General features: G+C 46.9%; 13 protein-coding genes across 13 annotated transcripts; 6 read left to right on the top strand and 7 right to left on the bottom strand.

Annotated features, from left to right (window-relative positions):
- Window positions 1–182: 182 nt before the first annotated feature.
- On the top strand, window positions 183–2,808 carry K441DRAFT_662951 (putative extracellular phytase). The gene is made up of 8 exons (XM_067649120.1): window positions 183–312; window positions 365–386; window positions 435–637; window positions 712–798; window positions 851–987; window positions 1,040–1,093; window positions 1,201–1,767; window positions 1,836–2,808. The coding sequence occupies exons 1-8, from the start codon at window positions 225–227 to the stop codon at window positions 2,631–2,633; spliced, it is 1,956 nt and encodes a 651-aa protein (XP_067501847.1). The 5' UTR covers window positions 183–224; the 3' UTR covers window positions 2,634–2,808.
- A 288-nt stretch (window positions 2,809–3,096) lies between these two features.
- K441DRAFT_614565 (uncharacterized protein) lies at window positions 3,097–5,895 on the bottom strand (the record flags this gene model as incomplete). Its single annotated transcript, XM_067645688.1, has 8 exons — window positions 5,284–5,895; window positions 5,132–5,234; window positions 4,683–5,081; window positions 4,582–4,624; window positions 4,462–4,526; window positions 4,219–4,401; window positions 4,058–4,168; window positions 3,097–4,005 (listed from the first exon to the last, which is right to left on the bottom strand). The coding sequence occupies exons 1-8, from the start codon at window positions 5,889–5,891 to the stop codon at window positions 3,097–3,099; spliced, it is 2,421 nt and encodes an 806-aa protein (XP_067501848.1). The 5' UTR covers window positions 5,892–5,895.
- A 339-nt stretch (window positions 5,896–6,234) lies between these two features.
- On the bottom strand, window positions 6,235–7,587 carry K441DRAFT_614566 (Ap4A phosphorylase-like protein II). Its single transcript, XM_067645689.1, has 3 exons — window positions 7,439–7,587; window positions 6,913–7,378; window positions 6,235–6,862 (listed from the first exon to the last, which is right to left on the bottom strand). Exons 1-3 carry the CDS (start codon window positions 7,565–7,567, stop codon window positions 6,399–6,401), a joined length of 1,059 nt encoding a protein of 352 aa, XP_067501849.1. The 5' UTR covers window positions 7,568–7,587; the 3' UTR covers window positions 6,235–6,398.
- A 411-nt stretch (window positions 7,588–7,998) lies between these two features.
- Window positions 7,999–8,205, bottom strand: K441DRAFT_570754 (uncharacterized protein; the record flags this gene model as incomplete). Its single annotated transcript, XM_067643941.1, has 1 exon — window positions 7,999–8,205. A coding segment is annotated over one exon (207 nt), but the record flags the coding sequence as incomplete, so codon positions are not given.
- Window positions 8,206–8,224: 19 nt separating this feature from the next.
- K441DRAFT_614568 (uncharacterized protein) lies at window positions 8,225–8,696 on the bottom strand (the record flags this gene model as incomplete). The annotated part of the gene is made up of 1 exon (XM_067645690.1): window positions 8,225–8,696. A coding segment is annotated over exon 1 (159 nt), but the record flags the coding sequence as incomplete, so codon positions are not given.
- A 2,983-nt stretch (window positions 8,697–11,679) lies between these two features.
- Window positions 11,680–13,307, bottom strand: K441DRAFT_614569 (thioredoxin-like protein). The gene is made up of 7 exons (XM_067645691.1): window positions 13,176–13,307; window positions 13,043–13,121; window positions 12,823–12,863; window positions 12,644–12,771; window positions 12,255–12,568; window positions 12,068–12,168; window positions 11,680–11,996 (listed from the first exon to the last, which is right to left on the bottom strand). The coding sequence occupies exons 1-6, from the start codon at window positions 13,207–13,209 to the stop codon at window positions 12,096–12,098; spliced, it is 669 nt and encodes a 222-aa protein (XP_067501852.1). The 5' UTR covers window positions 13,210–13,307; the 3' UTR covers window positions 11,680–11,996; window positions 12,068–12,095.
- A 17-nt stretch (window positions 13,308–13,324) lies between these two features.
- K441DRAFT_662955 (putative Hydroxysteroid dehydrogenase-like protein 2) lies at window positions 13,325–14,975 on the top strand. Its single transcript, XM_067649121.1, has 4 exons — window positions 13,325–13,720; window positions 13,790–14,379; window positions 14,431–14,897; window positions 14,954–14,975. The coding sequence occupies exons 1-3, from the start codon at window positions 13,627–13,629 to the stop codon at window positions 14,674–14,676; spliced, it is 930 nt and encodes a 309-aa protein (XP_067501853.1). The 5' UTR covers window positions 13,325–13,626; the 3' UTR covers window positions 14,677–14,897; window positions 14,954–14,975.
- Window positions 14,976–15,463: 488 nt separating this feature from the next.
- K441DRAFT_570620 (uncharacterized protein) lies at window positions 15,464–16,300 on the top strand (the record flags this gene model as incomplete). Its single annotated transcript, XM_067643933.1, has 1 exon — window positions 15,464–16,300. One exon carries the CDS (start codon window positions 15,464–15,466, stop codon window positions 16,298–16,300), a length of 837 nt encoding a protein of 278 aa, XP_067501854.1.
- Window positions 16,301–16,713: 413 nt separating this feature from the next.
- On the bottom strand, window positions 16,714–17,953 carry K441DRAFT_697797 (uncharacterized protein; the record flags this gene model as incomplete). The annotated part of the gene is made up of 4 exons (XM_067653011.1): window positions 17,747–17,953; window positions 17,162–17,554; window positions 17,027–17,100; window positions 16,714–16,994 (listed from the first exon to the last, which is right to left on the bottom strand). Exons 1-4 carry the CDS (start codon window positions 17,884–17,886, stop codon window positions 16,714–16,716), a joined length of 888 nt encoding a protein of 295 aa, XP_067501855.1. The 5' UTR covers window positions 17,887–17,953.
- Window positions 17,954–18,498: 545 nt separating this feature from the next.
- On the top strand, window positions 18,499–19,156 carry K441DRAFT_662958 (uncharacterized protein). The gene is made up of 2 exons (XM_067649122.1): window positions 18,499–18,655; window positions 18,924–19,156. The coding sequence occupies exons 1-2, from the start codon at window positions 18,531–18,533 to the stop codon at window positions 18,952–18,954; spliced, it is 156 nt and encodes a 51-aa protein (XP_067501856.1). The 5' UTR covers window positions 18,499–18,530; the 3' UTR covers window positions 18,955–19,156.
- Window positions 19,157–21,097: 1,941 nt separating this feature from the next.
- On the top strand, window positions 21,098–21,747 carry K441DRAFT_662960 (uncharacterized protein). Its single transcript, XM_067649123.1, has one exon. The coding sequence runs from the start codon at window positions 21,113–21,115 to the stop codon at window positions 21,410–21,412; it is 300 nt and encodes a 99-aa protein (XP_067501857.1). The 5' UTR covers window positions 21,098–21,112; the 3' UTR covers window positions 21,413–21,747.
- Window positions 21,621–22,689, top strand: K441DRAFT_662961 (heme-dependent catalase). Its single transcript, XM_067649124.1, has 2 exons — window positions 21,621–21,747; window positions 21,814–22,689. Exons 1-2 carry the CDS (start codon window positions 21,651–21,653, stop codon window positions 22,662–22,664), a joined length of 948 nt encoding a protein of 315 aa, XP_067501858.1. The 5' UTR covers window positions 21,621–21,650; the 3' UTR covers window positions 22,665–22,689.
- A 483-nt stretch (window positions 22,690–23,172) lies between these two features.
- Window positions 23,173–23,688, bottom strand: K441DRAFT_678911 (uncharacterized protein; the record flags this gene model as incomplete). The annotated part of the gene is made up of 3 exons (XM_067651203.1): window positions 23,173–23,357; window positions 23,406–23,542; window positions 23,609–23,688. 3 exons carry the CDS (start codon window positions 23,686–23,688, stop codon window positions 23,173–23,175), a joined length of 402 nt encoding a protein of 133 aa, XP_067501859.1.
- Between the last annotated feature and the right edge of the window lie 3,870 nt (window positions 23,689–27,558).

Below are 27,558 nucleotides of genomic sequence, written 5' to 3' on the forward strand. Positions count from 1 at the left end.
GTCGATTTGAGTAGTGTAAGAGCTTGGCAGAACTGCTATGGGTTATTAACGGCATTAGACAGCTCTATTCCAGGAAATGGAGACGTCAAGGTCTAGATGGTCCTGCAGGTCCCGCAGCTAGGGTACCTGGGGGTTTATAAGAGACTATGCATGCCACATTTTGTGAGCTCCAACCTGGTTCACAGCTTCTCCTCTAAGACCCCATGGTGAAGATTAACCAGTCAATGGCTTCTACAGTGTTTGCCGCTCTTCTGCTTGCTGGTGCTTGCTCTGCGCAAACATTTCAGCGCCTGGGAACGTGCCCCACACTTGGTATTGTCCTAATTCCCGACTTTGAAGCTTCGAGTGTGCTGATAGAGCCCAGGTTGCATCTTCCCTCCGGACCAGTATGTGAGGAAACTACCAACGTAATAACCCCTGCTAAGATATCCTAGAGCGGACTTCTTAGCCGGACAGTATTTCGACATTCGCCTCGAAGTCCACGCGCCAATAAATGGCTCTGAGGCCAATGGAAAGCTGCCGGATCCTAACTTTACCTTTACCATTGCAAAGGATAATAGAACTGCTGTAAATGCAACTGAATTCTTTAAGACCTCCGAACCGAAACTGGAGCATTGGAACTTCACCTGGTATGAAGGTATGTAATCAATCGGGATCAAGAATCTTAATCCTCTTCGTTACATACGAGAGAACCTTTTTGACCCTTGTTAGATCTCTTCGCCAAGGACGCTGGAAAACCTTCTGTGGTCAATGTGACTTCTAAAGCCTATCGAAGGGTAGCTTTGTACGAACCCGGGGGTAATTTAGGATAATTTTATCTCAATCAACGCGAGGCTAAGCTTTCCTGCAGAGTACACCGCGACCTTGACCTACAACAACGGCACCAAGACCAATGCTAGCTGGCTTGTACGAGACCTCTCCCAAGTACGGAAGACAAAAAATATTATTCTTTTCATAGGTGATGGAATGACAACGAATATGATCACAGTCAGTCTTGCACCGCAGCCCAATCCTAGAAAAGCTGCTAAAACTCTCGCAGGCTGCCCGTCTCATTGCTCACAAAACTGTAAATGGTCGTTATCAGACGAAGATGGTCAGTTCTCAATCTTCCAGTTTCTCAAAGCTTGTGTATCCTTCAAGAATACCGGAATCATACCTAAAGCATTCATTCGCATAAGCAAGACTAATTATGATGAACAGATGATGGACCAATTCCCTGTCCTCGGCCACCAAATGACGCACTCCATCGACTCTTTCATCACTGATTCCGCAAACTCCGCCACTGCCCTCTACACCGGCCACAAATCTACAGTTAATGCACTCAGTGTCTACGCTGACTCTAGCAAATCCCCCTTTGATGACCCCAAAGTTGAGACAATTGCTGAATTGTTCTGGCGTATTACTGGCGGTCACGTAGGGATAGTCTCTACCGCTTTTATCGCCGATGCAACCCCTGCTGCACTGACAGCTCATACCCGCGATCGTAGCCAGTATGGTGCCGTCGTAGACTCTTTCCTGAACGGTATCACCAACTACACTTGGACGAACTGGACTGGGCCTGATGTGCTCTTTGGCGGTGGTGCGGAGCAATTTTATAGCCCGAAACTTGGCGGCAAAACATACTTGGATAAAGATTACTATACTGAATTCGCCAACAAAGGATATCAAATACTCTGGAATAACACTGCTCTTTCCAAAGCCAAGAACGACACCAAGGCCCTTGGAATTTTTACGGTATCGAATATGGCTAAGTGGCTCGATAGAAATGTACTTCTTCCTCGCACTTCGCTCACTCTACTCTACCAGAAAATATTTGCTAATTGCATGTATCATAGGTATATACAGCAAACTTGAACCAATCTCTTTCTCCCTCTGGCGATAAGAAGCCCGCCCTCGACCAACCTGGTCTGAAGGAAATGACTCTCAAAGCCATCGACATCCTATCGGCCCGTTCCGGCAACAAGGGGTTTTTCATCATGTCTGAAGCCGCCTCAATTGACAAGATGATGCACGTCCTCGACTATGATCGCGCTCTTGGTGAACTGCTAGAGCTTGACGATACCATCAAAGCCACCATAGCACATCTAAAGTCGCTTGGTAAACTCAAGGAGACATTAATCCTTGTTACTGCAGACCACGGCCACGGCTTTGATGTCATGGGCTCTGTCGACACAAAATATCTAAACGCGCAGTCTACGGATAGGAAGAAGCGCTCCGCTATCGGCACCTACCAGAACTCTGGCCTCAGCCAATACGCAATGGCTGGCAACTTGACTTACTCTGAAGGCATACATTTCCCCGCAAACTGGGATCCTCGCTACACTCTCTTCTCTGGCCTCGGCGCTGATCCCGACCGTCGCGAGAACTACCAGGTCCACAAAGACGGGCCGAGAGTCCCTGCCGTTAACATCACTGAGGCCGCCGACTACTACGTCAACCCGAAGGATGCAAAGACGGGTTTTGTGGTCAATGGCACGCTCCCCGTTAGCGATGACCAGGGTGTACATAGTTTGACTGATGTGCCGGTTTTTGCTATGGGTCCTTGCCAGGAACTGTTCGGCGGTGTTTATAATAGTATTGATGTCTTCTTCGGTATGGCGGAGTGCTTTGGCCTCGGCCGGAGCCACGCTTAGATTATGTATTATGGTGATAAGAGTCGGAACGGCTTATGCTGATCAAATGTAGGTGGACGAAGTAATGTAGATTTTCTGATGACACAAAACACCGTCATTCAAGGATTGGCGTGAAATAACGGACGCCCAACAACTGTGATTTTTAAGTGCCTACGTTGTAAGAATCTGCAGTGCTTTTATCAATATTTTTCAACAACACCATAATAACACGTTATTGAATTAAATATAAATTAAAAAGCGTTTAAATATCTATATTATTATTCAATAATATGTTATTATGGTGTTGTTGAAAAATACTGAATCCTTATCGATAAGTATTGAATATTGATAAAAGCACTGCAAACAGGCGCATTTCTACAACAGGTACACATACGGATACACAACGAATTTGTGACAGGAATATGAAGCTACCAGTAGCTAATTCCACCACACTATCCCACCTTTCTCAGCTATTATGTGGTTTCTACGGGTTCTCTTGAGATACTCCACCTTCCGCAAACTTTCCTCCTGGCTGTTTGTAGTGCCTCCGGCGACGGAAGATATCGAGTCCTAAGATTTTCAACGGCTGTACCCAGAAAGATGTCTTTCGCGGTGGAGGTAGTTTAATTGAGCGAGAACCCCGAGATTCGAATACTTTGACCACTCGACCCAATGCTATGATACCCGCAAGAACAACGTATTCTATAACAACAACTGTAGCCCATATGGGAGTCAAAAATAGGCGTAAAAAGTTGAAGCCAACCATGAGCGAAGCTAAAATGAATGTAGAAATTAATCGCAAGCCAAAGATCAAAGTTCCGCATGAGCTGCCATGCTGTCGGACTTCCTCTTCCCACGATTGACGTTTTGGTTTCTTCTTAACTTGCTTTTCTTTTCTTTCTTGAAGCTTCTTGCGTCGCTCAGCTTCTCTATACACCCGATATCGCCTCCTCTGTGTAGAGTCTTTCAGTTCATGCTCCTCTTCCAGCTGTTGGCGCAGCTCTGTAAATCGATTATTACCAAAGACGCCATAGACATCCAGGGCAGCCGTGATCTCGTGAACTGGCACGCGAACGAAGATCCAATATAGCAGGAACCCGAGGTATACCCAACCATGAGTTTGCTTTGGCTCCTTCCAGAATGAAGCCTCGGCGGCGGCCTTGCGGTCCTCTGACAAATCCCTGGCGAGATTATTCAAGTATCTCCTGCGCTCTTGGGCCATGCGGCCAAGCAGCCATGCAGTAATTGCCTCGCTGGTACTCTGCCAAAATGTCAAGATAGTTTTGAGATTGAAGGTTATGAAGGCAGTAGCCACAGCAATAGAGGGTAGGGTGATTGCAAATTTGCGGACGGTTTCGGACCCGCTGCCAGTGAATTGCATACCGAATATACTCTTTTAAACTAGTTAGTTATCTGTAGAATGGCTTCTTATCAAAGTATAGTACCGTAGCAAAGGATAGAGGAAGGAAAAGCAATGAAATATATGTGAGAAGCCTGATGTTGTCATTTTGTCGTACTGAGGTATGACTGTCGAATAATGTGGCTGTTGAAACAAACTGTACAAGTAAGTATATTTAGACTAACAAAAGCCATGAACGACACTTACTCCATCACGAAGGTCCATCACTTCTTTGGTGCGCTTCTTTATATGCTCTAGCTTCGTACGGAGTTGGTCGACACCTTGTTCAAGCTCTTCGAGCACGTCTTGTTGGGTAATCTGATTGAAAATTTTTGGCACGGACTCCTTCTTGAACTCTTCCCAAGTGAGGATGGTTTGGTGGAGGGTTTGCTTTTTTTTATATTTACTTTCAGTCTATACTGACGACTAACAAGTGGCTAAGAGTTATACCTCGAATAAACTGTATGCTTGCAATTGCCAAAAATAGGCATGGGCAAACGATGATATCGGATTTCCTAACCATAATTCTTTAGCCTAGATGCACTTGAAGGAAATCAGCATAGAATATACCTGCAAGATAGCCCTCCTTGTTATCCATGAACATTGCTTTAGCCTTACGCATTTGTTATAAGCATGGCTCTGCAATATATGATTTAAGATCGTCAACGTACTGGGGATAAAAACTCTGACTCCAGCGCATCTATAGCTTGCTGCCACCGCCAGGATACATGAGGTAATGCCGCCAATAACCAAGAAAGGAGCATGTTAGCTGCTGGCTGATTTGGGTTTAAGGGCCGAAAGGTTAGAGATTCCTTGAAGCCCTTTCGGCCGGGGATCTGAAAATACGATTCTGCTAACTGCACGCAGGTAACCACATCATTCAAATGTCCAATAAGGAGAAATGATAGGCTTTCTTCATTGATATATCTCCTCCCACTAGGGCTGTCAACGCCAAATGTTGAGGAATTTCGGCAACCTCGTGGGTCTGACATGCGCGGAACTGAATCATTGTATTTAAGAGTAACGTGATAAAAAGCGAAGTGATACTCAAAGGTATAAGAGCACCATGTCTACATAAGGTTAGTGATTATTTTAAAGTTTGTGGCATGAGAAATCCTACAGTATCTACTGGGGGAAGTAGCAACCTATGAAAGGCAACTTTCCCCATATTAATGAACTCGAGATAACGATCAATAAAACTCACGAAGTACCCTCGATCATACCTAAACCATGTCAATTGACCAGAAGATTTATGCTTTCAATATCACGTACTTCGACAGTGAGCAAAGGATACAAAATATTATAAGGGGTGAAATATCCATAATCTGGAAAACACGGGTAGAGTATGATAACTCTACACGAGCGCCCGACTTTCTGAGACGAGAATGCTCTATCGGACGGTCCTTTATCAGTCGCCATAGACCCTCGGGACCTTCCGCTGTTTCTAGGTATTTGGCCTTGTAGTTTAATGTGTAGATGTCGTCAAAGTCAAACACCGTTACTACTGAGCTACATCTAGAGGAGTTTATGCCGTCCCTAAGGAATTCAGTAAACTTTGGATAAGCGAGGGTATAGCCCGTCCGATGCCACTCCCTCTTATTCGTCCACGCAGCGCTCAAAGAAGGGGGACGTTGCCATGAATAGAAGTATGTGATGAATTCTGTCGAGTCCTGGGCCTTTCGGCTAAGTATTGAGTTCCAGATTGCTGCGTATGGCAATCCTGATTTACTTATTTTCCTTTCCTCTTCAGCCTTACGGCTGGCAACTCCTTCAAGCAGATTGTAGATGGCGTCATTGCGAGATTGAAACTCGTCAAACTTCGTTGAGATGTTTTCTAAAATTAATTTTATGGCTTCCAGTTGATCGTTCGAAGACTCCATGGCCCAATTTCGAGATGAGTGAGGTCGGGAGTTACCTCAGCAAGCTCAGATTATCTGACAAATTAGACCCGGTGGGGCACTACGCGCACGTGCGGGCAAGGTGGCTCGTCAATCTCTAGCGTCAATATTTGGCTAAAGGTCCCTAATCCTTATGACGAAAATGGGACTATCAAAAGTCATTGGAGTGCCATCACAAAACCCTGAAGCATGAAGAATATAGAACATGACGAAAAGTGGTATCATCACGAGAGCCGGCAAGACCGCTGGCAAAAATGGCTAAAAGAAGGGACCTTTCGCAATCTTTGCAATGAAGGAAATCGTCAACCAAGTTTGATTTGTCAGGGTTGTGGGGTTGACTGTAGAGGACTACGGGAATAGCTACACGCTGGGTGCCTCTCCAGCTAAGAGTCAGAAGTCAGCTCGCAGGGTATACTGCTTTGACATAGCGAGTTTAATTACGCCATTTAATGCTCTATCAGTACTTTGGTTATTTTTACGCATCTTTGGTTATAATCTATTTCGGTTGTTGCCTTGATTATCCTCGGTCCCCAATGGTATCCCAATCGCTTCTAGTAACGTGTCAAGCTTCTTAGGTTCTACACGAAGCACATCCCATTCCTCCTGATACTTTACCATAAGAGTACCGGCAAGCATAGTGCCGTTCAATGCCACAAAACCAATGTCAGAACCATCATCTCTTTGCAAAATATTGCCCTCTCGTCGGCGAGGACATATTGCCATAGCGGATGTGGTCATAGCAAGATTGTAACTGATAGGGAGAGAGCCATCCTCTGTTGAGTGGAGCTCGAAATCTGTAGGATGACTTCGGGCATGCTCATTTACAGAGGTAGTCGCAGCTTTGTAGAGGTCTTGGTAGGTTCTAAGAAGCTGTGATCCACTGGGGTCTAAAGGTAAAGGTGATGCAAAATGGGTGAATGGAAGCTTTGGGTTTTGTTTCAGGTCGGAGATACCTATTATATCATGTCAGAGAGTATATTTGGGGTATACTATAGTATGGTACCTTTCGTAATGGACTGCGGGGTTACCAGTAGTTGATCCATCAGTAAGCCCCATCCGCTAGTTTCCTCTCCATTCATCATACGCTCAACTGGTAGAAATTGAAGATGCCGGTGCGGCTGACTCGCCCCACTATGATCCCCGGAATTAAAGAATGCAAAGAGCCTCTTGCTTCTTTCGTGCGCATGCCCATTCTCCCATGCCTTAAGGCACGCGTATGTCACTTCGAGGTCATCCTGCTCGAGCTGGTCCGTCTGCGGCTTATTTGTCTTTGTAGCGAGTATGAAGTGCTCTAAAACGATTGGAAATTTATTTAGGACAAGGAGATGGGTTGGGTTCGTTGTCGGCACATCTGCTATCAAGAGATCTGCTGGAGGATTGTCAAAGGGATCCGGCTTCTTCATCTGCGGGTTTTCATTCTTTTGGGCTGTCGGTTTCTTCGCTAATGACGGGCAGTATCGAAGTTGAAACTAAGAATCTTGTTACATTGAGAGCTAGGTAGATGGGCCAGAAAGTATGTACGTGCTCACCGGAAGACCAGCGGTAGTGCGTATGACTGTGAGCTCGGTAGGCGAGAAGATGAGGCTCTTCGCTGCTTGCGCAGCTTTGAATTTGGACTCCACGAGGGAAGGGAAGGATTCAGAGAGCCCGAGTAACATAATGCTCTATGAGATGCTGCACAAAAGCTTGGCGGTTAGGGCTCTTGAGGTACGCACGGTAGTCATCGTAATCATAGGGTGTAATTTTCAAAAATACCGGTAAAATTCTCTCCAACTTCAACCTCGACCAACAGCTACCTCATTGCAATTATCCCTCTAACCCGCTATCAACATACAAAAATGCGTTAAATAGAGCCTGTACCCAGTCGAAATAATATCTGAAGACGCTATTTACGCACGGGATACAGCGTACAAATAACAACCGCTCCGAGAAATCAGATCCACCCTGTGAGAGTGGACAGCGTATAGCAGACCACAGAATTGAGAAGGCCAGCAATAAAACCAATAAAGTCGTATACATAGGAAGCGCATCATAGCCACCATACCTTACCGGATTACCTAGTAACGATTGCATATCACGCGCCGTTTCGTCAGGCCGTGTCATGAATCTCATTCCATTTCTTTTTACAAGTTGCATTCCCAAACTGATATGATCCACCTTTGGCTGCAATGTATTCCGAGATACTTTTCCATGATACCTTGGAGATCTTGGCGCTCCGGTCCATTCCGCGACATGCTTTGGTGCTTTCCAATTCTCTAAGATCTATCTTAACCGCCTCTTTAAGAAGTCGGATCTGAAAGGCATCTCGTTAGTCACAGAAGTTTAACAATTTTATGCCACTGCTTACGTCTCTTTCCGTCCACACGGGTTTGCGCACTCGATCCTTTCTCGCTTTTGTCAAGGCCCTAAAGCGTCCTCTGAGCGTTGACTCCGCAGCTTGAAGCCCCCCTTTTTGCCTGATTTCCTTGTATGACATTCCGGCGCGTCTCGATGTTACTAAGAAGCAGTCTTCTGTCTTTCGGCGTGGAGTGATATAACGAATAGTATTAAGACCTCCAATGCCCCTATTGTTTGAGCGTGCTCCGGGCCTTTGAGCCGTGTCCTCTTTGGTTCTTTCTGCAGATTTTCTATCCTCATCTTGCGGGGTTAACCGTTGGACAGCTCTGTTCCGCGAATGGATAACTTGTGGCAGATCTTTGATTCGGCAGTATTCCTGCTGTGGCTCTAACGAAGGTCTATGCTGGGTCGACAATGTTTGAAAAGATTTTCGCACTGCCACCGAGATTCTGAGGCCGGCTTTGGGGTCTTTATATCTATCTCCAATTGCACAGTCGCTGTCCACCTCGCTTCCTCCGATGACAATATCTGGCAAGTCAGCTCGGTCAGGCAATTCCTCGACTATCTGCAAAGGCCCTTTCCTATTCATCTGGGGAAATCCCCTGCCATCGGTAAGCTGGACATTCGTGGCCAGTCGAGGATCAAGAAAACTCATCCGCATATCCACGAATTCATGTTCTTGGCACGCATCGCGACTTATGCTTCGAGGCGAGTTCATCTTGGTGTACGAACTCATATCGCCATTGAGATATTTTCCAGCGCGGGATGGCTGATCAAAGCTCGCCAGAGAACTCGGGGATTGCCCACAATCAGACTGATCCCTGAACGAGCTCATGGAAGACCACCCTTCGTCCCGTAGAAACCAAGGGCTTTTATCGAAGAGAATCGACTTCGGGAATCCGGGATTTGTCACTGAAAGATCATAAGCGGCATAATGATCTTGATATGCCATGAGATGCAAATCTCCTCCGTTGGAATTGGTGCTATTCCGGAGATTCATCCCCGGGGTAGTATCATCAAAGGAATCCTCATACTTCATTGGAAAGCCTATGGCCTGGCCTTCCATATCCAGCATCACAGAGCTCGGGGCTCCCGTAAAGTCCATATAATAGTTGTCGTATCGCCATGGCTCATCTAAGGTCGGGATAAACGGCTTTTCACCAAACTCAATTGATCTCGTAACCGCATCTAGCCCTCGGTTGGGATTGAGCGAGTGAGGCACTGGTGGAAAGAAGAAGTCTGCGTTCTCAGTTTCATCAAGCCTCCCATTCTAACGTTCATCAGTATTTTCACAATTCTATTCGTCGAGAATTCTTTTGGTATACTTACAGAAGGTCTATCAAGCTGCATGATGGATGAGACAGCCTCTGCATGAGATTGCATGATATCAAATTGAGCAGTATACCGTAGATTCCTGATCCCGCAAGACACAATAACACTGCAGGGCTGGCTGAGGTTATGAAAGGAATCCGAACTGTGTAATATCACCATCATTAACCACTACAAAGCCATGGATTCCTACAGTATCAGAGTTCTGCTGATTCAAAGGATTTCAAGCTTTCATTGGCGGAGTCAACCTAGTTGACCGCTTGTTGCTAGAATATTCATCCGAAAGAGGCGTTAAAATTATTAGTCGTGAATGGCCTAGGAAACTTGCAGTGTATTAACGATTTCGTGATTACTCGTCGCTGTTATTCGCTGAGGGTAGACCGCTTCAAGGCATTAACCCGTCAAAATCTCGTCGGGTTTAAACGTATCTTTTCGCCCTTATACCGATGACGCCGTCTTCCGAGTGGAAAATGCAGAGGCAGCGTCAATATTTTACCACAAAATATTTCTACGCTTCCTGGACAAAGTGCAACTGGCAAAGGTCAACTCAAAAGTATCCAACATGCATCATGTTATCAACATTTCAGCGTTGAAAGATAACCGAACTAGATTCTTACAGCTCTTGCCACGCAACGAAAGATAAAACCGCCACACCGCGACTGACTTTGATAGTGCTCAGAAAGCTAAAAGGAAATTTGATCAGGAGTGGAATGGTCTCAACATAGTTCATAAGACTATAATCTGAAGATTGACAATTCAGGAGATGCGTGCGACTCGCTGATGGAATCTCGGCGAGAAAGTATATCGAATTAGGCAAACTTGTTCACAATGGTTCCTCCAGTGACCTGCTGGCTCAGCATGAAGCCTCATATTTATTGAGCCGATGGAATTCTGCAACGAAGTACACTCGTGCGGATCAGTACAATGGTGCGTTTGAATTCATGTGGGCCAACATACTCCCCACGACGGGAAGATTCTACCAGGCTCTCTTTCCAGGGGCTCGAATATTAGCTATCGTCGAGTACGGGAACGGCTCGGAAACATAAGGTCTCTAGGTAGGTAGTGCGATAGGTGGGATTCCACTCCAAGATCTTTCTGAACCTTATCGCTAGTAGCCTGCTATATCAAGTGCCATCCATCTTATTGAAGCTTGATGCATCATTCTCAAGCTCAGCAAGACTCATCCAGCTTTCCATTAGTTTCGTTAGTACTTACAGTGTCCACAGATGCAAACATTATTTGAGTAAGTGACAGATCAAAGCTCGGGAATCTCTGGTTTAGTCGCAGCTACTCTCGGGAGCGTACCAAAGGTCGCCGTTCTAGCTGCTGACACGCATGAGTGAGCTGGCTTCGTCTGCGCTAAATCCTGCTTGTGGAAGGCGGCTACGGTTGCTTGCATATGGGTTAAACACTTGCTCCGCGTTAAATCACGGTGCACACGTCGACTCCCGGTCAGTACAGCCGGTGTCTGTCTGGTACCAGTTAGCATATTCCTGGTAGATCTTCTCATCTTCAAAGAACGAAAACATTCATGGTTTTAAAACAGTCAAAGATGTCCTGTAGTAATATAGGAGTGGATATTCTATGACACAGTGTCCTCATGCGCTGGTCCGCTGGTCGGGTCTGCCTCACGTTTCTACTCACATACGGTGGATTTAAGCATCACGTAGCGTGCTTTGCTGGCGTTTTGGGAGAGCCCAGACGTCCCCCAGTACCCCCCGGTTTCTCGAATTGCTACCTGTATATATGTTAATGTTACCACGGTTAAAGAAAATTGCAAGGAACTAATAACTCCTCATTCAAAACCCCACGACTTAAACTATTAGATTCCCGCAAGCCGGGCCAGGGTAATAATCCAATTAGACCCTAGATTCTGCCCTCATGAGATGCGCAAGCTCAACCCTTCCGTTGAATATCGAGCTTCACGGTGCAGACTCCCGAGGTCGCCTGCTGACGGTAGCTTACAGTATCAATGGAGCCGATGTTGAGAGTTTTGGCTTATGCACCACCCTTCGGGACCGCGCAGGCGAACAAGGGACAGGATTACTGCCGTTCTTTAGAGGTCTATGTTCTGATGCGTTGGATTTTCGCGGAACTAACGAACCTGCAGCTGTCAAGCGAGCGCGTGTGCGGGCTGTTGTTCCGGCCGTAGGGAATCGTTTGCCTGTCAATTGTGTCACATAATGTTAACCGCGAAGAGCATCATAAGGCATTTCATAGCATCAACTAGTGGCAAAGACCTAGAGCAGTTTCAAGGCCTGCCGTCCGCGCTGTGTTTGAGATTTCCATAAATGAAGCGGAATCCTCGAGCTCCCGCTGCTTGATCAGAATAGGCCATCACCATCCTTGTCTCACTCTACAGTGGCATTGAGCTGATACGAATACAAACACAAGAACCCTGAGATGTCCGGATAACCTCGGCTGAGCTCATACAGTCAATACGCGCTCGCATGCACCTTACACGCGCTTGATCTGCAGTGCTTGCGACTTACCAGCCTTCAGATCCTTTCAACAGACTCTCTAGATCTTCGAATTATATTGGAGTGCTAGATCCGACCACGGAAGCCCCAGAAACTCCCACATGAAATGGAATCTGTGCACCAAGTCAGACTATGCATTCCACCCTAGCTCGACTTTCAATCAATTGAAGCAGAAGTAAGAAGAATTAAATAACCTCACCGATCACTTCCGAAAAAGGGCTCCTCCTCTCCCTTCTCATTCCGCACCCAAAACCAGGGACATCCAAAGGCACCCCTATCAAGCGCTTCTTGCGTGTTATCCAGTAGTTTCTGCTTGTACTCCTGCGAGTTCGCGCCTGTGATAATCTCTTTCACTTGTTCAGGAGAGAAATGCCGCTCAAGGGCTTGGGAGAGTAGGTCAGGCTTGCTGAGGTCCAGCTGCTGCTCCCACATTGCGATCCAAAGTTCGGTGAAGGCAGATTCATATTTCGGTTGAGGAAAGTGACGCTTGACGTACACCATGCTGCGTTGAGGCTAAGGGGTAAGAGTGAGTAATTGGATGATCTGCAGGAAGAGAGATGAGCAAAGTAAGTTGCCTAGTCAACCCACCAATAGGGAAAGGATTGGGAAGAACGAGGGAGTTTTGATGTCTGGAACGCCAAAGTATTTCCTTGCACGGGCATTATCATAGATGCCGTATTTGCCTTTGGCAGGTAGAGTCCAAGGAGGTTTATTTCCTAACAGTGTGTTAGTTGATAAGAGAAGATGTGGAGGGTAGTGAATACTACCGCTACCAACATTGATGCCGCCAAGGAAGACTGGGATGAATCTGGGATGACCGTTAGTCTACGTTTTGTACCATCGAAATAGTTCTCCTGACGGTCCCTAAGAAAAACCTGGTATTTTGAAATGAAATGCAAGTATTTTTTTTTGGCAAGGAAGAATGGCGCGAGGAGGCGGGGAAGTCATGATGTTACTGGCTAGGCCGCGAAATGATGAGTGCCTTACTCAATGTCTACACTATGAGACCTTAAAGCTGCTCTATTTTTAAGCAGGTAAAGCAGTGCAAAATACGAGTACGGGGAAACTATCATCCATCAGTCAGACCAATTGCACTGTACGTGTCATAGGTAACCCGTACCACAGTCAAGATAGCAGTCAATCTTCCCGCCCATTTTCGGAATGACAAACGCGTCAAGAGATAATGGCGTGCTAGAGAAACGGTATTACAAAACTAAAGCTCTGCTGGCCCATTATCTAAACGTCAACTTCTCCTGTGGAGACCTCATAAGCTGATGGTCTTAGCGTTGATCATTGCCGAGGTTCGAGGGATCAGTTTCATCTATCAGTAATCACTTCTTTATCGTCCACCCAACAGCTATGCAACAACCCTCCTGAGATTCGAAAGACCGAGGCTTAGGTCTGAGCTTCTCTCCTGGCTTCTTCATTGCTACTGTAGATCTTAGAGGGTGTTGTGAGAGCTCTTATGAGCACACGACACCCGATTAACCAACCAGTCTATCAGCTTCGTATTAACTTCTTCGGACTACTCTGCTCCCCTTAAGCTATATCCATAGTTTCCTCCCGGCATTATGGTTATTGGCAAGCAGGTAGTGCTCATTGTTGGCGCCTCAAGAGGTATAGGACGCCAAGTCGCCATTGATCTAGCAAAGAACGGATATGCAAGTAAGAGCATCTTTCACCCGTCATTCCATTAAGTTTGATCAATTAACTCTAACCCGCCATCTGCTTTAGTCGTTGTTGCTGCGAAGAGCACTTCCGATGCCTCTAAAGCGAATCCGTTCCCGCCTGATCCTAACTCCCCGCAATCAACAATAAGCACTGTAGAGCGCGAAATCCGCGAAGCTGGAGGCGAGGCAACCGCCGTCGCGGTTGACACACGCGATTTTGCCAGTGTAGAAATAATGGTGACTAGGACAGTTGAGCTTTACGGTCGTCTTGATGTACTTATTTACAATTCCGGCGCGATATGGTGGGCAAGTGTCGAGAACACGCCCATGAAGCGGTTCCAATTGATGCAGCGCGTGAACCCAGAGGGATTATATGGTACCATTCAAGCCGCCCTTCCACATTTCAAAAAGAACGGTTGGAAAGGCAGAATCATCGTTGTTAGCCCACCGATCTATTCACGGTTCTTTCGCGGCAAGACAGCATATGCAATGGGCAAGGTTGGCATGAGCGTGCTTACCAAAGGGCTGGCGATGGACTTCGAGAGGAATGGCAAAAACGACATGGCGATCACGAGCATATGGCCTGCTACGGCCATTCAGTCCGCTGCGACTGACAACACGGACCGGGGTTCCGTTAAGGATCTCAGGAAACCAGCACGTCGACCATAAACCCGCCCAGGGAGTTTGAAGAGCTAACTTGAACAGACGATCTACTCCGATGCTATATTGGCCATGCTACGAGCACCCCCATCAGACGTTAATGGCTGCCTCGAACTTGATGAAGACTTCCTTCGCAAGACTGGGGTCACCGACTTCTCTAAATATAACATCGTGCCTGGGGCCCAGCCACGGAGAATCATGCCCGCAGAATTTCCTAATCTCGCTGTTCGAGAGCAAGATGACGAGGGTAAGCGCATGGATAGTACGAAATTGAGGACATCAAGAATGTAGACACGCTCCTTGTTGGAAGGATCGGAAGCTTCAAAAATCTATAAATCAGTGTCGCCATGGCAACTTTATACTTCGTTTCCGAGGCAATTTAAACAAGTCGTAAAAGCAATTCGGATTGCGGAATCTGACTGTCGTTGCGATTTCTAGCGTTAAAAGCAAAACTGCCTCCAGCAGATCCTAAGCATGCGAGGACGATGCCTATCAGGATCAGCTATGCAAATATAAGATCCCATTATCTTAAATTAAGTAGAGATTCAGAACTAATCAATAAGGACAGACCCTCGCAAAAGCAAGAGAAATCTATGATTCTACAATCGCGCTCAATTGATCCTTTTTCTGCACCCAATTGCACGGCATCTGTTCGCACCAATGACTATCCAGTACCGTAATCTTGAACACGGCTTGTTCGATAACTACATTCCTGCTGCACTTCGTCTTCAAATGAGAATGTTCACTCACCCCACCGAGACTCCATTCCAGCCAAGACCTACACGACCATAACAAACACGAATCTTCCGACACGTTAAATGTACACACGGGAACTAAGAAGCCAACTCCGTCTCTTGGGGCTAGGATGTACACTCTATCTCTCCTTAACGTTTGAATGTGTCGCAGTCTGACTTTCGTTCTCACAACGTTCATTAATCACTTTTAGATTCCAGCTTTTTCTGCCTCCTTGTAAAACTTATCTAATAGCTTTCGCACCGTCTTTGTGTCCACGCGATCACTTTACTGGGCGAAACCCGGAATCGGAAGGATGGTGAAAAGCAATTGGAATTCAAGAAATATGCTCTCTAACCTTATATTTATTGTCTTTCTTTCCACATCGTCCGCTTCCGCCTCGCCGGCAAGCTTCACTACCTGGACGGCGCCTGCGCCGACTTCTTTTACGTCATGTCCTTATAACAACAACGCTATTTACGCAGAACCGACAGATGGACAACACTATCTAGTGCAATGTGGAGTTGATCGTGGTGGAGGCGACTACAACACATCGACTACTCCACAGTCGTTGACCGACTGTATTAATCTATGTGATCAGAATCCTGTATGCGTTAGTGCGGCTTGGGTTCATGGAGGAACATGCTATCTAAAGGACACTCACCAAACACCCAGCACTAATGGCAATGTGGATTCGGCTGACTGCATTGACTGCCCACCACCTTCGCCTACTTCAAAGACCTCAGCAACTGCGACACCTACAAGTATCCAATGTCCGGCGCAGAATCAGACCTTTTACACGAACCCTGATAATGGCGGCATTTACAGAATCGATTGCGGAATAGATCGAAGTGGTGGAGCGATATCCAACCCTTATACAAATGACCTTAACATGTGTATTCAAACATGCTCCAACACGACGGGCTGTTTACAGGTGGTCTGGGTTCTAGGTTCCCCTCAGGGGCCGTGCTACATGAAGAATTCAGTTGGAACCAGTATAGTCTACAACAACAATCGTTACGGCGCAGTCAAGATATTTTCTGGCTGGCATACCACTTCTTCAAGCAGCTCATCCAGTGTTCTCTCCAGTAGTTCAACAGGCGTCAGCACATCAACTACTCTGATGCCAACAAGTACTAGTTCAACCTCGGCCTCGACTCCAACATCATCTTTCATCAATTGACCGGCTTCTAATGGCACCATATATGCCTATATGGGCGTACAATGCCTCATCACGTGTTATATCGACCGCTTTGGCAATAATGAGCCTGGTGCGCCGTTCTACAATGCTTCAATGGAATAGTGCATTGCCGAATGTGCTCAATTCCCTAACTGCATAGACGCTTCATGGATTCCCGGTCCGCGATTCGACCCTAGTCAACCGTCGGGCCAAGGACCATGTTTCCCAAAATATGCTGCTGGTAGTCCTGTCGTAAATCCAACTGTGTGGGATGCTTCGGCCCTCATATCTAGGACTTCGTCATCCCCGTCAGCCACGAGCAACTCTTCATTACCTAGCTCACCTATCATCACATTGAGTTCGTCAATTTCAATATCGTTTAGCTCTCTAGTACCAAGCACCAGCTCGTCAAGTTCTTATTCATCGGCAGGCAGTTCTTCTTGGTCTAGTTCTTCGTTTGTTACGACAAGCTCGTCTACTTCATCTGTTTCGTTTTCGCCTAATTCTTCAATTACGTCCTCATCCAGTTCATCGGCCGCTCCTACGAGCTCGCCCATCGTATCTGCTTCATCATCCCCTAGTAGTTTTGTGCGGACTGGCTCAGGCAGCAGTTCATCCACTTCGAGTTTCACTTCCTCTTCTGCCAGCCCATCATCGTGCTGCGGACTGGTTCCCGGATTGACATACAATTCTGGCTCTAACACTCACCAGATTCAGTGCGGCTCATACTCGGGTGACTTTTTGTATTCATATCTTGCTCCCAGTTTCGCATTATGCAGTTCTGCCTGCTCACCATATGCCAACTGCTACGAAGCAGTTTTTATCCCCGGTATTCCCCCCGGCACCTGCAATTTCTACGCCTACGACCTAGCTGCCAGTACTATTAATAACCCTAGCGCTTGTGTGGGCATTCTTGCACCGACTACAACTACATCTTTAACGTCAATCTCAACTACAAGTAGCCTCCCATCGTCTTCCACAAGTGGCTCATTGCCGTCGCCTACCAGCACTTCCTCGTCTACCTCAAGCAGCCTCTCAGCCTCATCAAGCCTATCTTCTGCATCTTCGAGCAACCTTTTGTCATCCTCGAACAGCCTCTCATTATCCCCAAGCATTTCACCATCTTCATCTACCAGCAGCCTCTCGTCACCGTCTGTAACTAGGTCATCAGCCCTTTCATCTGCTGGGCCGGAAATATCTACTCTTTCATCAAGCACAAGCACTACTTCGAGCCCAAGTGTCACGCTCTGCCCGTACCTAAATGAGACAATATACCGCCCATCTGGAGGTGGCAGATGCCTGATTGAGTGTGGTATTGATCACGCCAGCGGTAATATAAATGTCAATGGCTCTTTCAGGACACCGGACCTTAATGGCTGCATTGCTGGCTGTCAACGGCAGCCAGGCTGTATTGATGTTTCGTTCTCCACTGGGCCAAAAGTATGTTACATGAAGTATGCCATCAGTGCTATCTCTTTCAATTCTGAATCAGTCAATGGAGCTATTTGCAATTTCACTATCACAACGACAAGCTCCATGTCATCTACTATGACTTCGTCCATGTCAACCTCAAGTTCTTCAAGCAGCATGTCTTCGAGCTCATCAATTCCATCCTCTGCCACTCCGTTGACTACATTTTCTTCTATATCGAGTCCGTCACCCCGTGATGTGCTGTGGCCTTGTCAATGGCACAATTTCCACGGCCTATCCACTGCCTTCCTTCATAGTCGATTGTGGAACCGACCATGCAGGTGGTGATTTACAAGGCTATACCAATCTGACGTTCACCCAATGTGTAAATACTTGTTCAACCAATCCTGCCCGTATCGATCTAACCTTCGCCACTTCTGCAGGCTGCTATCTCAAGCATGCTATTGGCCCTGTCAGTTATCATACGAATTTCTGCGGGATGATCAAGATTATCCCTTGACACGGCAATTTGCGTCCAACGAGAATGTGGCCCGTGCTCGGATATTTAAAGCCTTCGATTCTAAAGTATATTGATATATAAGCTTAATCTTTGGAGCTGATTCGCTTAATATAAGGTAGCTAATACTCGTTCTTATTGCAGAACGGTATTTTAAATTCTACGCAGATGTACACGTAGTTTCAAAAACAGTGTTCGCGCACAGACCACCTCCCGTTGGACGCTGCGATAAGCTCGAGTTCCTCCAGACCTTTAATGCCAACCTCGGCAACGACAATGATATCCTCGGGTTACTCTGGCAGCACTATGACAACTACCAACATGTTAAACCCTTCGACAGCTGTTTCTTCTAGCAGCATATCAACATCCATGCCTACAACGTCAAGCACGTCAAGCAGCATACCGATTATGCCATCATCAACATTTAGTGGAGGTATGTCCAGTTCCTCATCATTCCCAAATCCAAGCTCGAGTTCAGCATCAAGCAGCATGTCAAATACTGTTTCGACATCTTCAAGTTCATCCTCCACTTCTTTAAGTTCACCCTCCACTGCTACATTCATAGCGACCATAACTTCATCTCAATCACCATCATACTCTTCAAGCAGTCTCGGCACCACAGCCGTGAGCTCTAGCTCGACAGCGACAACATCTTCCCCTAGTAGTACTACACAATTGAGTTCTGAAAGTGACATTATATCAGGTTCAAGCAGACCTCCACCAACCATGACCAACAGCCCTACTATGTATATCTTGACCGTCTATGTGACATATACAACTATGTACCCGGCTACCTACACACCACCACCAGCCACCACCACTGTAACTACAGTCCAAATCATAAGTGGATCAATCATCACTCAAACGCTAGTTTCAACTGCGCCTGGCGGAACGATCGCTCAAACGTATGTCGCTACTGTAATATTGACCTTGGTTACATATAGCGCTTGGCCACCGCCACTCTCAAGTTAGAACCCTCCTCTTCCACCTCCACCCTCAAGTTGAGGTCCCCCACCTCCTCAATCTAACTGGCCACCGCCCCCTCCGCCTCCACCTCCCTCCCCTCGAGCGAGCCTCTACTCCCACCACCGCCCCCCACCCCTCCTCCTCCTCACCCATCAACCCAAACGGATCCTGCGGCCCGCCTTTCAGTTATACCCGTAGCGGATCCTGGTACGGCGAATGCTGCAGCAACCTCGGCACATGGTACGCCTTCTCTTCCCCCCTATTCCCCTCCACCCAACTCGCACATGCAGACAAACATGCAGCTAAGCACCCCAGCTAATGAGTACGTTATATAGTGGTAACGGCCCTGTCTCCTGCGGCCACGGCTGCAACCCAAATTACGGCACCTGCAACCGTGTCGGTTCGATGTCTAGTTTCACAGCCACGTCAGTCCCACGATACCGCAGTCAGTCTGCTCCAAGCCGCAACGGACGGTGACGGTCATGGCGTGGCTAGAGGGTCATGGACAGGGACCGTGGAAGGAGTAGAACAAAGAAGAGCCATCTCCTCTGCTAGTAAACAACTAGGGACATGGGATTGAATTTGAAGTTCATTAGTTTGAAGTAAGCGTGATGAATGTTTATTATTATGACCGTGATTTATAGCATTTTATGACTGGGTTATGCGTAAGAGCAGGAATCTAATAGGAAATCGTTGTGTCCCATTTGCTATGCTGTCATGACTGTACTAGAAATCACAGAGCTATCGGTGTTTCTACCTGGTTCCCCAATTTCAGGAGCTTACCTGATAATAAGGAAGCAGGTTACCCTCCGCGCCTTCTTTGTCTCTACTAAAGCCCAAGCTTCTAATTCTACTATTCCTCATGGATTTTCTTCCTAACCTTCTCCGGGTTGAAAATCCGAGTGTTTTTTTTATTGTGCACTTCCATTTGTTACTTTTCAACATCCTTGGCATTAAGCTGCGCTCACAACGACTTCTAATTGGCGAGATTCTGCGTTTGATCTGAGGGGGCCTTCGGAGCCCTGTCTGGAGTATATTACGCAAATAATCAGCACAATTTCGTCTCCTTAGGGCAGTTGATAGCTGAGCAGGAAACTGCAGGGGTATATCCTAGTTCTCTTTCTCGTTACTAGAAATCTTATCTATCTTCTAAGCTCTTTCCTCTGTGTTATTGTGCTAGATGATGGACCAACTACTCCGTCCGTCATTGCCGTCATTAACTCTATTTGCCTAAAAACGTCTAGGGATCTCGGCTCATTCTGCTCTAGATATCCACACGCTGGAGCCATTATCACTACTTTATGCTCGGAGTACATCTTAATCAGTGTTATACTACAAAAGTCTGGATTACAGTTTAATTAATTGCCCTGGGTGCGATGACGATCTCTAATATTAGAAACTCAGGCTATTACATATTAGCTTAGTCTTATCAAACCCGCGGGGTTTAAAGGGCACAGCATCTACAGGCAGTCAACTTCCTTTAAGGGAGGTGATTAAAGTGAATTGAGCTCATTTTTAAAACTGAGAACTACATAAAGAAATGTGAGGGCGCATTAAAGTACCACGATTTCAACTACACCCTGAGAGTCTATGATGTCCAAGTCTTTCACTAGTAGCCTTAGGGCGTCTAATCCTATATTGCATCGGGAAGGATAAGAGTACACTACTTGCAGTTTCGGGCAAGGATGTGCAGGCATAGAGTAGCCAGCCCTTTAAACACTCACATTTCCTAGAACAGCAAAGCCAAGGCACAAGTGTCTTGGCCCACCTCAGCAGGTCGAAAGCCTTCGCGAAGGCTAGCAGAGCACTCGACTAGCCATTCTCAAATACCCATCAGCTAGCAAGCCATAACTGCCATTGAACCCAATCATTCATCACCATTAATAACCCGCAACGCCTCGATACTAATCCAGTCCTCCCAGATGCCCAAACAGGCAACCCCTCAACCCCTCCACCCCTCCACACCAGCGCACCACACCCGCCCATTCGCCCTGGCCCTCCTGCCAGAGCGCGCTGACTACATTGCCGCATTGTCGATGCCCCTCTTATTAATCAGCGGTGCCCCATGTAGCGGCCTTAGTAACCCTGTGTCATCTACGAGGGCGGCGAATCAGCGGGCGGCGATTCCCAACCCGCCAAGCGAGCACCGCCCCACACTCTTGCTCGTGCGCAGGGGAAATTTGGAATCATATTTGGAATCATATGTGGAATCATGGAACTAAGGTGGGAGTATATGAGCTAGGGAAGCGCCGTGGAGGGGTCGCGGTGGACTATTAAGAGCATAATCTCCCGGCGAGAGAGGATTGCAATTGCAGCTGCTAATTACCGCACGGTTTTTCGACTGTTCGAACTGCATCCATTACATTCTGCTCATTGTTTGATTGTTTACCGCGTGAATTGAGAGAAAGAGAAGGAGACAGACAGACAGACAGACAGACAGACAGACAGACCTCCACGATAATGCCTCTCTCAGCAGACGAGCAGGTCGTGCAGACGAGCAAAGACGTCGTCGCCACACTCCAAGCCATCGCAGGCCCGCATCCTGGATTACGCCCAGGTACCACCTCCAGCCCTTCCTCCCCTCCCAGCAGCTGGTATCAGCTCCACTAACGCAACTCTCCAGTCCACGCCCGCGGCGTCCTCCTCAGCGGTACCTTCACGCCCACGCCCACGGCCGCCTCTCTCAGCAGCGCTCAACACCTCAACAGCCCCTCGACCCCGATCACGGTGCGCTTCTCCAGCTCGACCGGCATCCCAGACATCCCGGACACGGACCCGCAAGCCAACCCGCGCGGCATCGCGATCCGCTTCAACCTCAGCGGACGCAAGCACACGGACGTGATCGCGCACTCGACGCCCTTCTTCCCGACGCGCACGGGGGAGGAGTTCCTGGCGTTCCTGCGCGCGGCCGGCGCGTCGCAGGGCGCGACCGAGCACCCGACGCCCGTCGAGCAGTTCCTGGGGCAGCACCCGGAGACGGTGGCGTTCCTGAGCGCGCCGAAGCCGTCGCCCGCCAGCTTCGCGCGCGAGAAGTACTGGGGCGTCACGGCGCTCAAGTTCGTCAAGGAGGGGGCGGCCGAGACGTATTTCCGCTACCAGGTCGAGCCGGTGGCCGGCGTCGAGGCGCTGGATGAGGCGGCGCTGAAGGAGAAGTCGGCTGATTACCTCTATGCGGAGCTGTCGAAGCGCGTGGAGGCCGGGCCGGTGGAGTTTAAGCTGATGGCGCAGCTGGCGGAGGAAGGGGATGTTGTTGATAATGCTACGGTGCATTGGCCGGAGAGCAGGAAGGTTGTGGAGCTGGGAACGGTTAAGGTGGAGGCCTTGGTCGATGAGGCCGAGCAGGCGCCCGAGCAGAAGAAGATTATCTTTGATCCCATTCCGAGAGTTGAGGGCATTGAGCCCAGTGCGGATCCGCTGCTGGATGTGAGAGCGTCGGTGTATTTGGTTAGTGGGAGGGAGAGGAGAGCGGCGTGAGGCTGATATGCTTGATGTGAGTGGACCTATTTAGTATGTGAGAGAATGGAACAATATTTCGAGATAACTGAGGCTGCTGAGAAGCTCATTGTTTGCTGCGGAAGTGACCTTGCTGTTGATGAACATTTTACCAGTTTTCAAGGTATTTAGGAAGACTGTGTTCATTCTCTAGCCCGTTCCTACGACGGCTAAATGGTGTGATAGTCTGCCTTAGGGGAGTGCGGCCAAGTGCTAATGGAAGTAACGTAAAGGAAGCGCGAGGCCTGTGTTGATACCTCTGGACTAGGGCACTCAAGTCCTTCAGTTGCGGGCAGTCGACGATACCCGATTTCGAGCGCAGTGTCTGTCAGCAATTTCTGTACCTGGTCAGAAAAGGCAAGCACTTTGTAATACTCTCATCCATTTGCCGCAGTCTGTCATAATTATAGTATCTAGGCGTTCTTACATTATCGACTTGAATGTCTGCCAGACTGCTTCAGTACTTATGGTAGCGATCATGGGATGACTTCTAGAGCTTTGATTTCAAAAAAGCTAAACCTGAGCCCGCTGCTGCCATTGCACAACCACCAACCTGTGCCACTCCATTGACGGCAGCCAAACCGGCACCGCCTGCTCCAGCGCTTTGAAGTGTAGCGAAAACGCTTCCAGCAGCGACGTTCCCTATGCTACCCTGGGCGCCGGCAGCAATTGTACCTTTGCATAATTAAGATGAGGTGCGGTATTTAAGAGACAAGAACTTACCTGCTCCGACACCAGAGCTGCTGAATCCAGTAGCTAGGAGAACTGGCGCGGAAACAACAGTAGGCGCCACGAGGACGATCAAGCCCGCAGTCCCAATACAAGCGCCAACAGCAACACCGGGGTTCTTTCCGGCAAAGCTAACGGCCTATGATCTGGTGTTAGTAGTTGTCGTCTCTAGATAGCCAGAGTATGATGAAACGTACCGCATTAGCCGCCTTTGGCACTTGTTCCACTGTAAACGTCTTTGCTTGGGCACCGGCAACAATAGCACGCTCCGGAACATATTCGCGGGCTGCGGATAAGCCTCCAAGAACTGTTCGCCAGGCAGCTTTTGTAGAATGACTCATCTTTAGATTTTCGCAAAGAGGTTGCTACGAGAAGAGGATATGCAGGTAAATGCTCGCTCAAGAGTTGCGATAAGGACTGTGTGCTGAGAGTATGTAGAATCCAATGTCGCCTGAAAGTTATCTCGGGTGCCTCAGCCGCTTCGCGAGGAATTTGTGGCGGTTGCATAACTCAGCACCCTGCAACCCTCCCAATTCCTCTGCGAAGCGTCTGAGAGCTTATGGGCGCGTGTTTGGTGCAACTCGTATGCCATCTCCAACGCGTGTCAAATTAAAATAGCTATACCAGGGCCAATTCAGCAGCTATTGCTACAGTTCGCGATGCATTTACATTACAACCTCTCCTACTAATATATTATAATTAATTAAACTAGCTAACTAACGTATTAGGGGGCAAAGTATAGCCTTAAAGTTTAAAGACGCGTTTTTAAACCTGTATTTACCTAACCAGCTATATTGGAACCTTAATCGCATTTTACCACCATCCCTTCGTGCGGCAGAAGTCATTTTTCGTATTGGGCGTTTTTGGCGCTTTTGCTCGGGTTAGCATGCTGCAGGCACCCTAGCTAGCGCGATTTAACTAGCAAGCCCCACCAAACACGTCGATATTGCGATGCCGACAAAATGCTGCAGAAGGCCACCACTAAAAACACCAATACATATATTTTTTTAAGGAAGTTAAGCAAAAAGTCGTGATATATAACGTTATGTCTATAGGTTTCTACCCTCCCTCCATTAACCAGCCGCTAATTATATAGGAAAACCCTCCATTAAAGTCCACCAAATTATTACCACCTATACGCTTTATACACGTTCTTAACATTAATAAGGATAAGCCGGTAAAGAACCAGCTCAAGGTTATAAGGGAGGACGTGCAGTATATATTAAATAAGATATATTAAGTACTACAGGTTATTAAACGGTTTAGTTAGCGGTTATTTAGCATAAAGGATCAATTAAAGGCGGTAGAGAAGGACTTAAAGGAGGCTAAGCAGGACGCTGCACTAAAGGCTCAATTAGCTTTAGAGTCTTAATATTAGGGGCGTAAGGAAGTAAAGGGCTTAAAATAGTCACCTAGTTATTGCCTACTAAGTAGAAGTTATTAAAGCACCAAAGGCATAGAGGAAGCCTATAAACCTCACACTTATATACTATTCGCCTTATCTTTATTATAAGCTTCTTTACCTCCTTCTATCTACACATCTAGCACCTTAGTAGGCCCTTATAACCTTACTTCTTTATAAATCTTTTAATAGAACAGTAAGTCCGCGTCTTACACCGTCAAATTATAGGTAGTAGTGTTTTAGCAGTAACGTAGGTAGTTTTTCAATTTATTCTAATATTTCTATAGCCAGGCCCAATACCAGGTTAATATTGCCCGTATTTTAGTAAGCCCTAACAAAAAAGACGCTTAGTATCTTGCTCATTTAGGCCCATCTACCAACTACCCATAATAATAAGATTCCATACCAATCGTATACGGAAACGGCGGTGGTTTTAAAGGAAGGGCCTACTTAACATTCGGAAGATCTTCTTACTAATAATATAGGCGTTAATTATAGCTATATTAAGCGCCTAGAAAAATAAGGGCAGCTAAGTACATATAGTAGTAATCTAGGTGGTATAGTAGCTTCAAAGCTAATTATAAATATTAACGCCGCCTATCTAGTTATTATAGTCAATAGAGACCCTAGGAAGCGTCAACTTCTTAACTAAATTATTACCCCAAACGTTAGCTACCAGCTTCTTAAGGAAGGAATTAGTAGATTCTTTGATTAACGTCTGATACGGATCCTATCTAGGCCCACGCAGACTACTCCGTACACAAGGGGAAAGTAATATTGACAGGAAAAACCCCTTGCTATTGGGGGGAGGAAAAACCCTATGAGCCACCTCAGTAGGATGAAAAACCCCGAATTGCCATGCCTGCACGAGCAGCGGCCCTGCGGGCCTACAGCTTGTCCTCCTCCTTGGATGTTTCGAACTCCTTGGGAACCACTGCTTCCTTCTCTGGCTTATCNAAAGCTAGGGTTCACTACGTCCTAGCTAGGCCTTGCCGATCGATTGCTGTGTGCTTGTAGTTGTGCCCCATATCTTNACCACCCCTGTATGCTGTCTCTTGTTGACCATTGCCATATACGCCATGCCTCCCCCCCCCCTAAGGCCTATCGAAGGCGTAAGGGGGATTCATCCGATCTACTATCCTAAAACTGAAAGATAAAAGCGGGATGTGTGTGTGTGTGTATCTGGGTATCTTTTGTGCCTAGGCCCCAGTCACTAGGCCCTCTCTAAGGGCACCACTCCGTCGAGAGGAGACAAGGAAAACCGTACGGGGTTTATCCAGCTGCCGCTTTCAGTAGTATTATAGCAGTACGGCGAGTGACCCGCATGCTCCGCGGGGGATCGCCCTGGGGTTGGGAGGGGCCGTATATTTGCTCGTTCGTTCGTTCGTTCGCGTTTGCTTGTTCGTCGATGTGAGGTCGTCGATGCTTTCCACTGGGGGACGGGGGGTGATATCGAATACTGTGCATCCATGTTGGATCGTACAGGTGCCCTGGATAGGAGAATGTAGTAGTCGTCGTACTGTAGAGAGCCAACAGTAGTGGTTTTCAAGATTCTCACCATCTGAAAATTTTCACCACCGCCCTCAACGCCTACAACCACCACAGGTCCTGTCCGCACGCTGTGCGACGTCTCTGCGTTGGCTCTGGATCTGAACTTCGAAGACCAGGTTCGTAGCCGTCACCACGTACAGGTGCAGAGTCCGATTTCGACGGCCAAGGAAGGAATTATATACCTATAGTTAACGCCAATTAACCTTATTAACGTCTTTATTACTATATAAGTAAGCTATCATTAAAAACCGTACTAAATTCTTATCCTACTATACAATTAAAAGCACTTAATTAATTACGCCGACGACTGTTCCCATAATAAAATTAAACAGTAACCTCTCCTTTATTTTATTAACCCTTTTATACACCTCTAGATAGCCCTTTAAGTTTAATTAAGCCATCCCAGCTACAGCAATTCCAAGTTATTAAAGCACCTAGAGTAACAGAATATTTATAAAGTAGTTATCTAAAAATAGGCAAAATTAATGAGCCTAAAGAGGAAGCTATTAGGTAAGGTAAAGGACGCACTCAAAGGTATTTAAGAGAACGATATCTTAATAATCTATTTAAGAAGGAAGCCTAAAAAAGCAGCCAGGTAAGGTAAACATAAAGCTATAATAATATCCATATTAACAAAGGCTCATTATCTTAAAGCCCTCAGGTATTAGCTTACTAGGCAATTTAATTATAGCTATAGATCGTCTAGTAAACCTTACTATTATCTCATTAAAGCTAACCATAGATCTAGGTATAATGTACTTTCTAAACGCCTCGCCCAAAGAAGTTATTAACGGCTTAATTTTCTCAAAGACCTAACGTTTAACGCCCTCTAGTAAAGGTAGTAAGACATAGAAGAAGCGCTTAAGTTACTCCCATCTTTTTTAACCCATAAATAAGCTAATTAAGTATTTAGAATATTTAGGATCTATAGCCCAAAGGTCTCGCACCTAAGTGCCTTTAAAGACGCCTATATAGATAATAAGCCCTACCTAAATCATTAATTCGCCAGCAAAGGTCTCCTTCCACATCCGTAATTATTTACCCGTATACTATCCTAATTAGTAATATCCGCCAGCATTTTAAGACGCTGCATATAGGTTTATATTAACAGCGAGCCTCTCAAATATACTAATACTAAAGAATAGTAGAAATACTCAAATCGGCAGGTCCTATCTAGATCTACATCCACCAGAC

Source organism: Cenococcum geophilum (assembly GCF_001692895.1).
Source record: "Cenococcum geophilum 1.58 unplaced genomic scaffold K441scaffold_32, whole genome shotgun sequence".
In the NCBI taxonomy this organism is placed as follows: domain Eukaryota; kingdom Fungi; phylum Ascomycota; class Dothideomycetes; order Gloniales; family Gloniaceae; genus Cenococcum; species Cenococcum geophilum.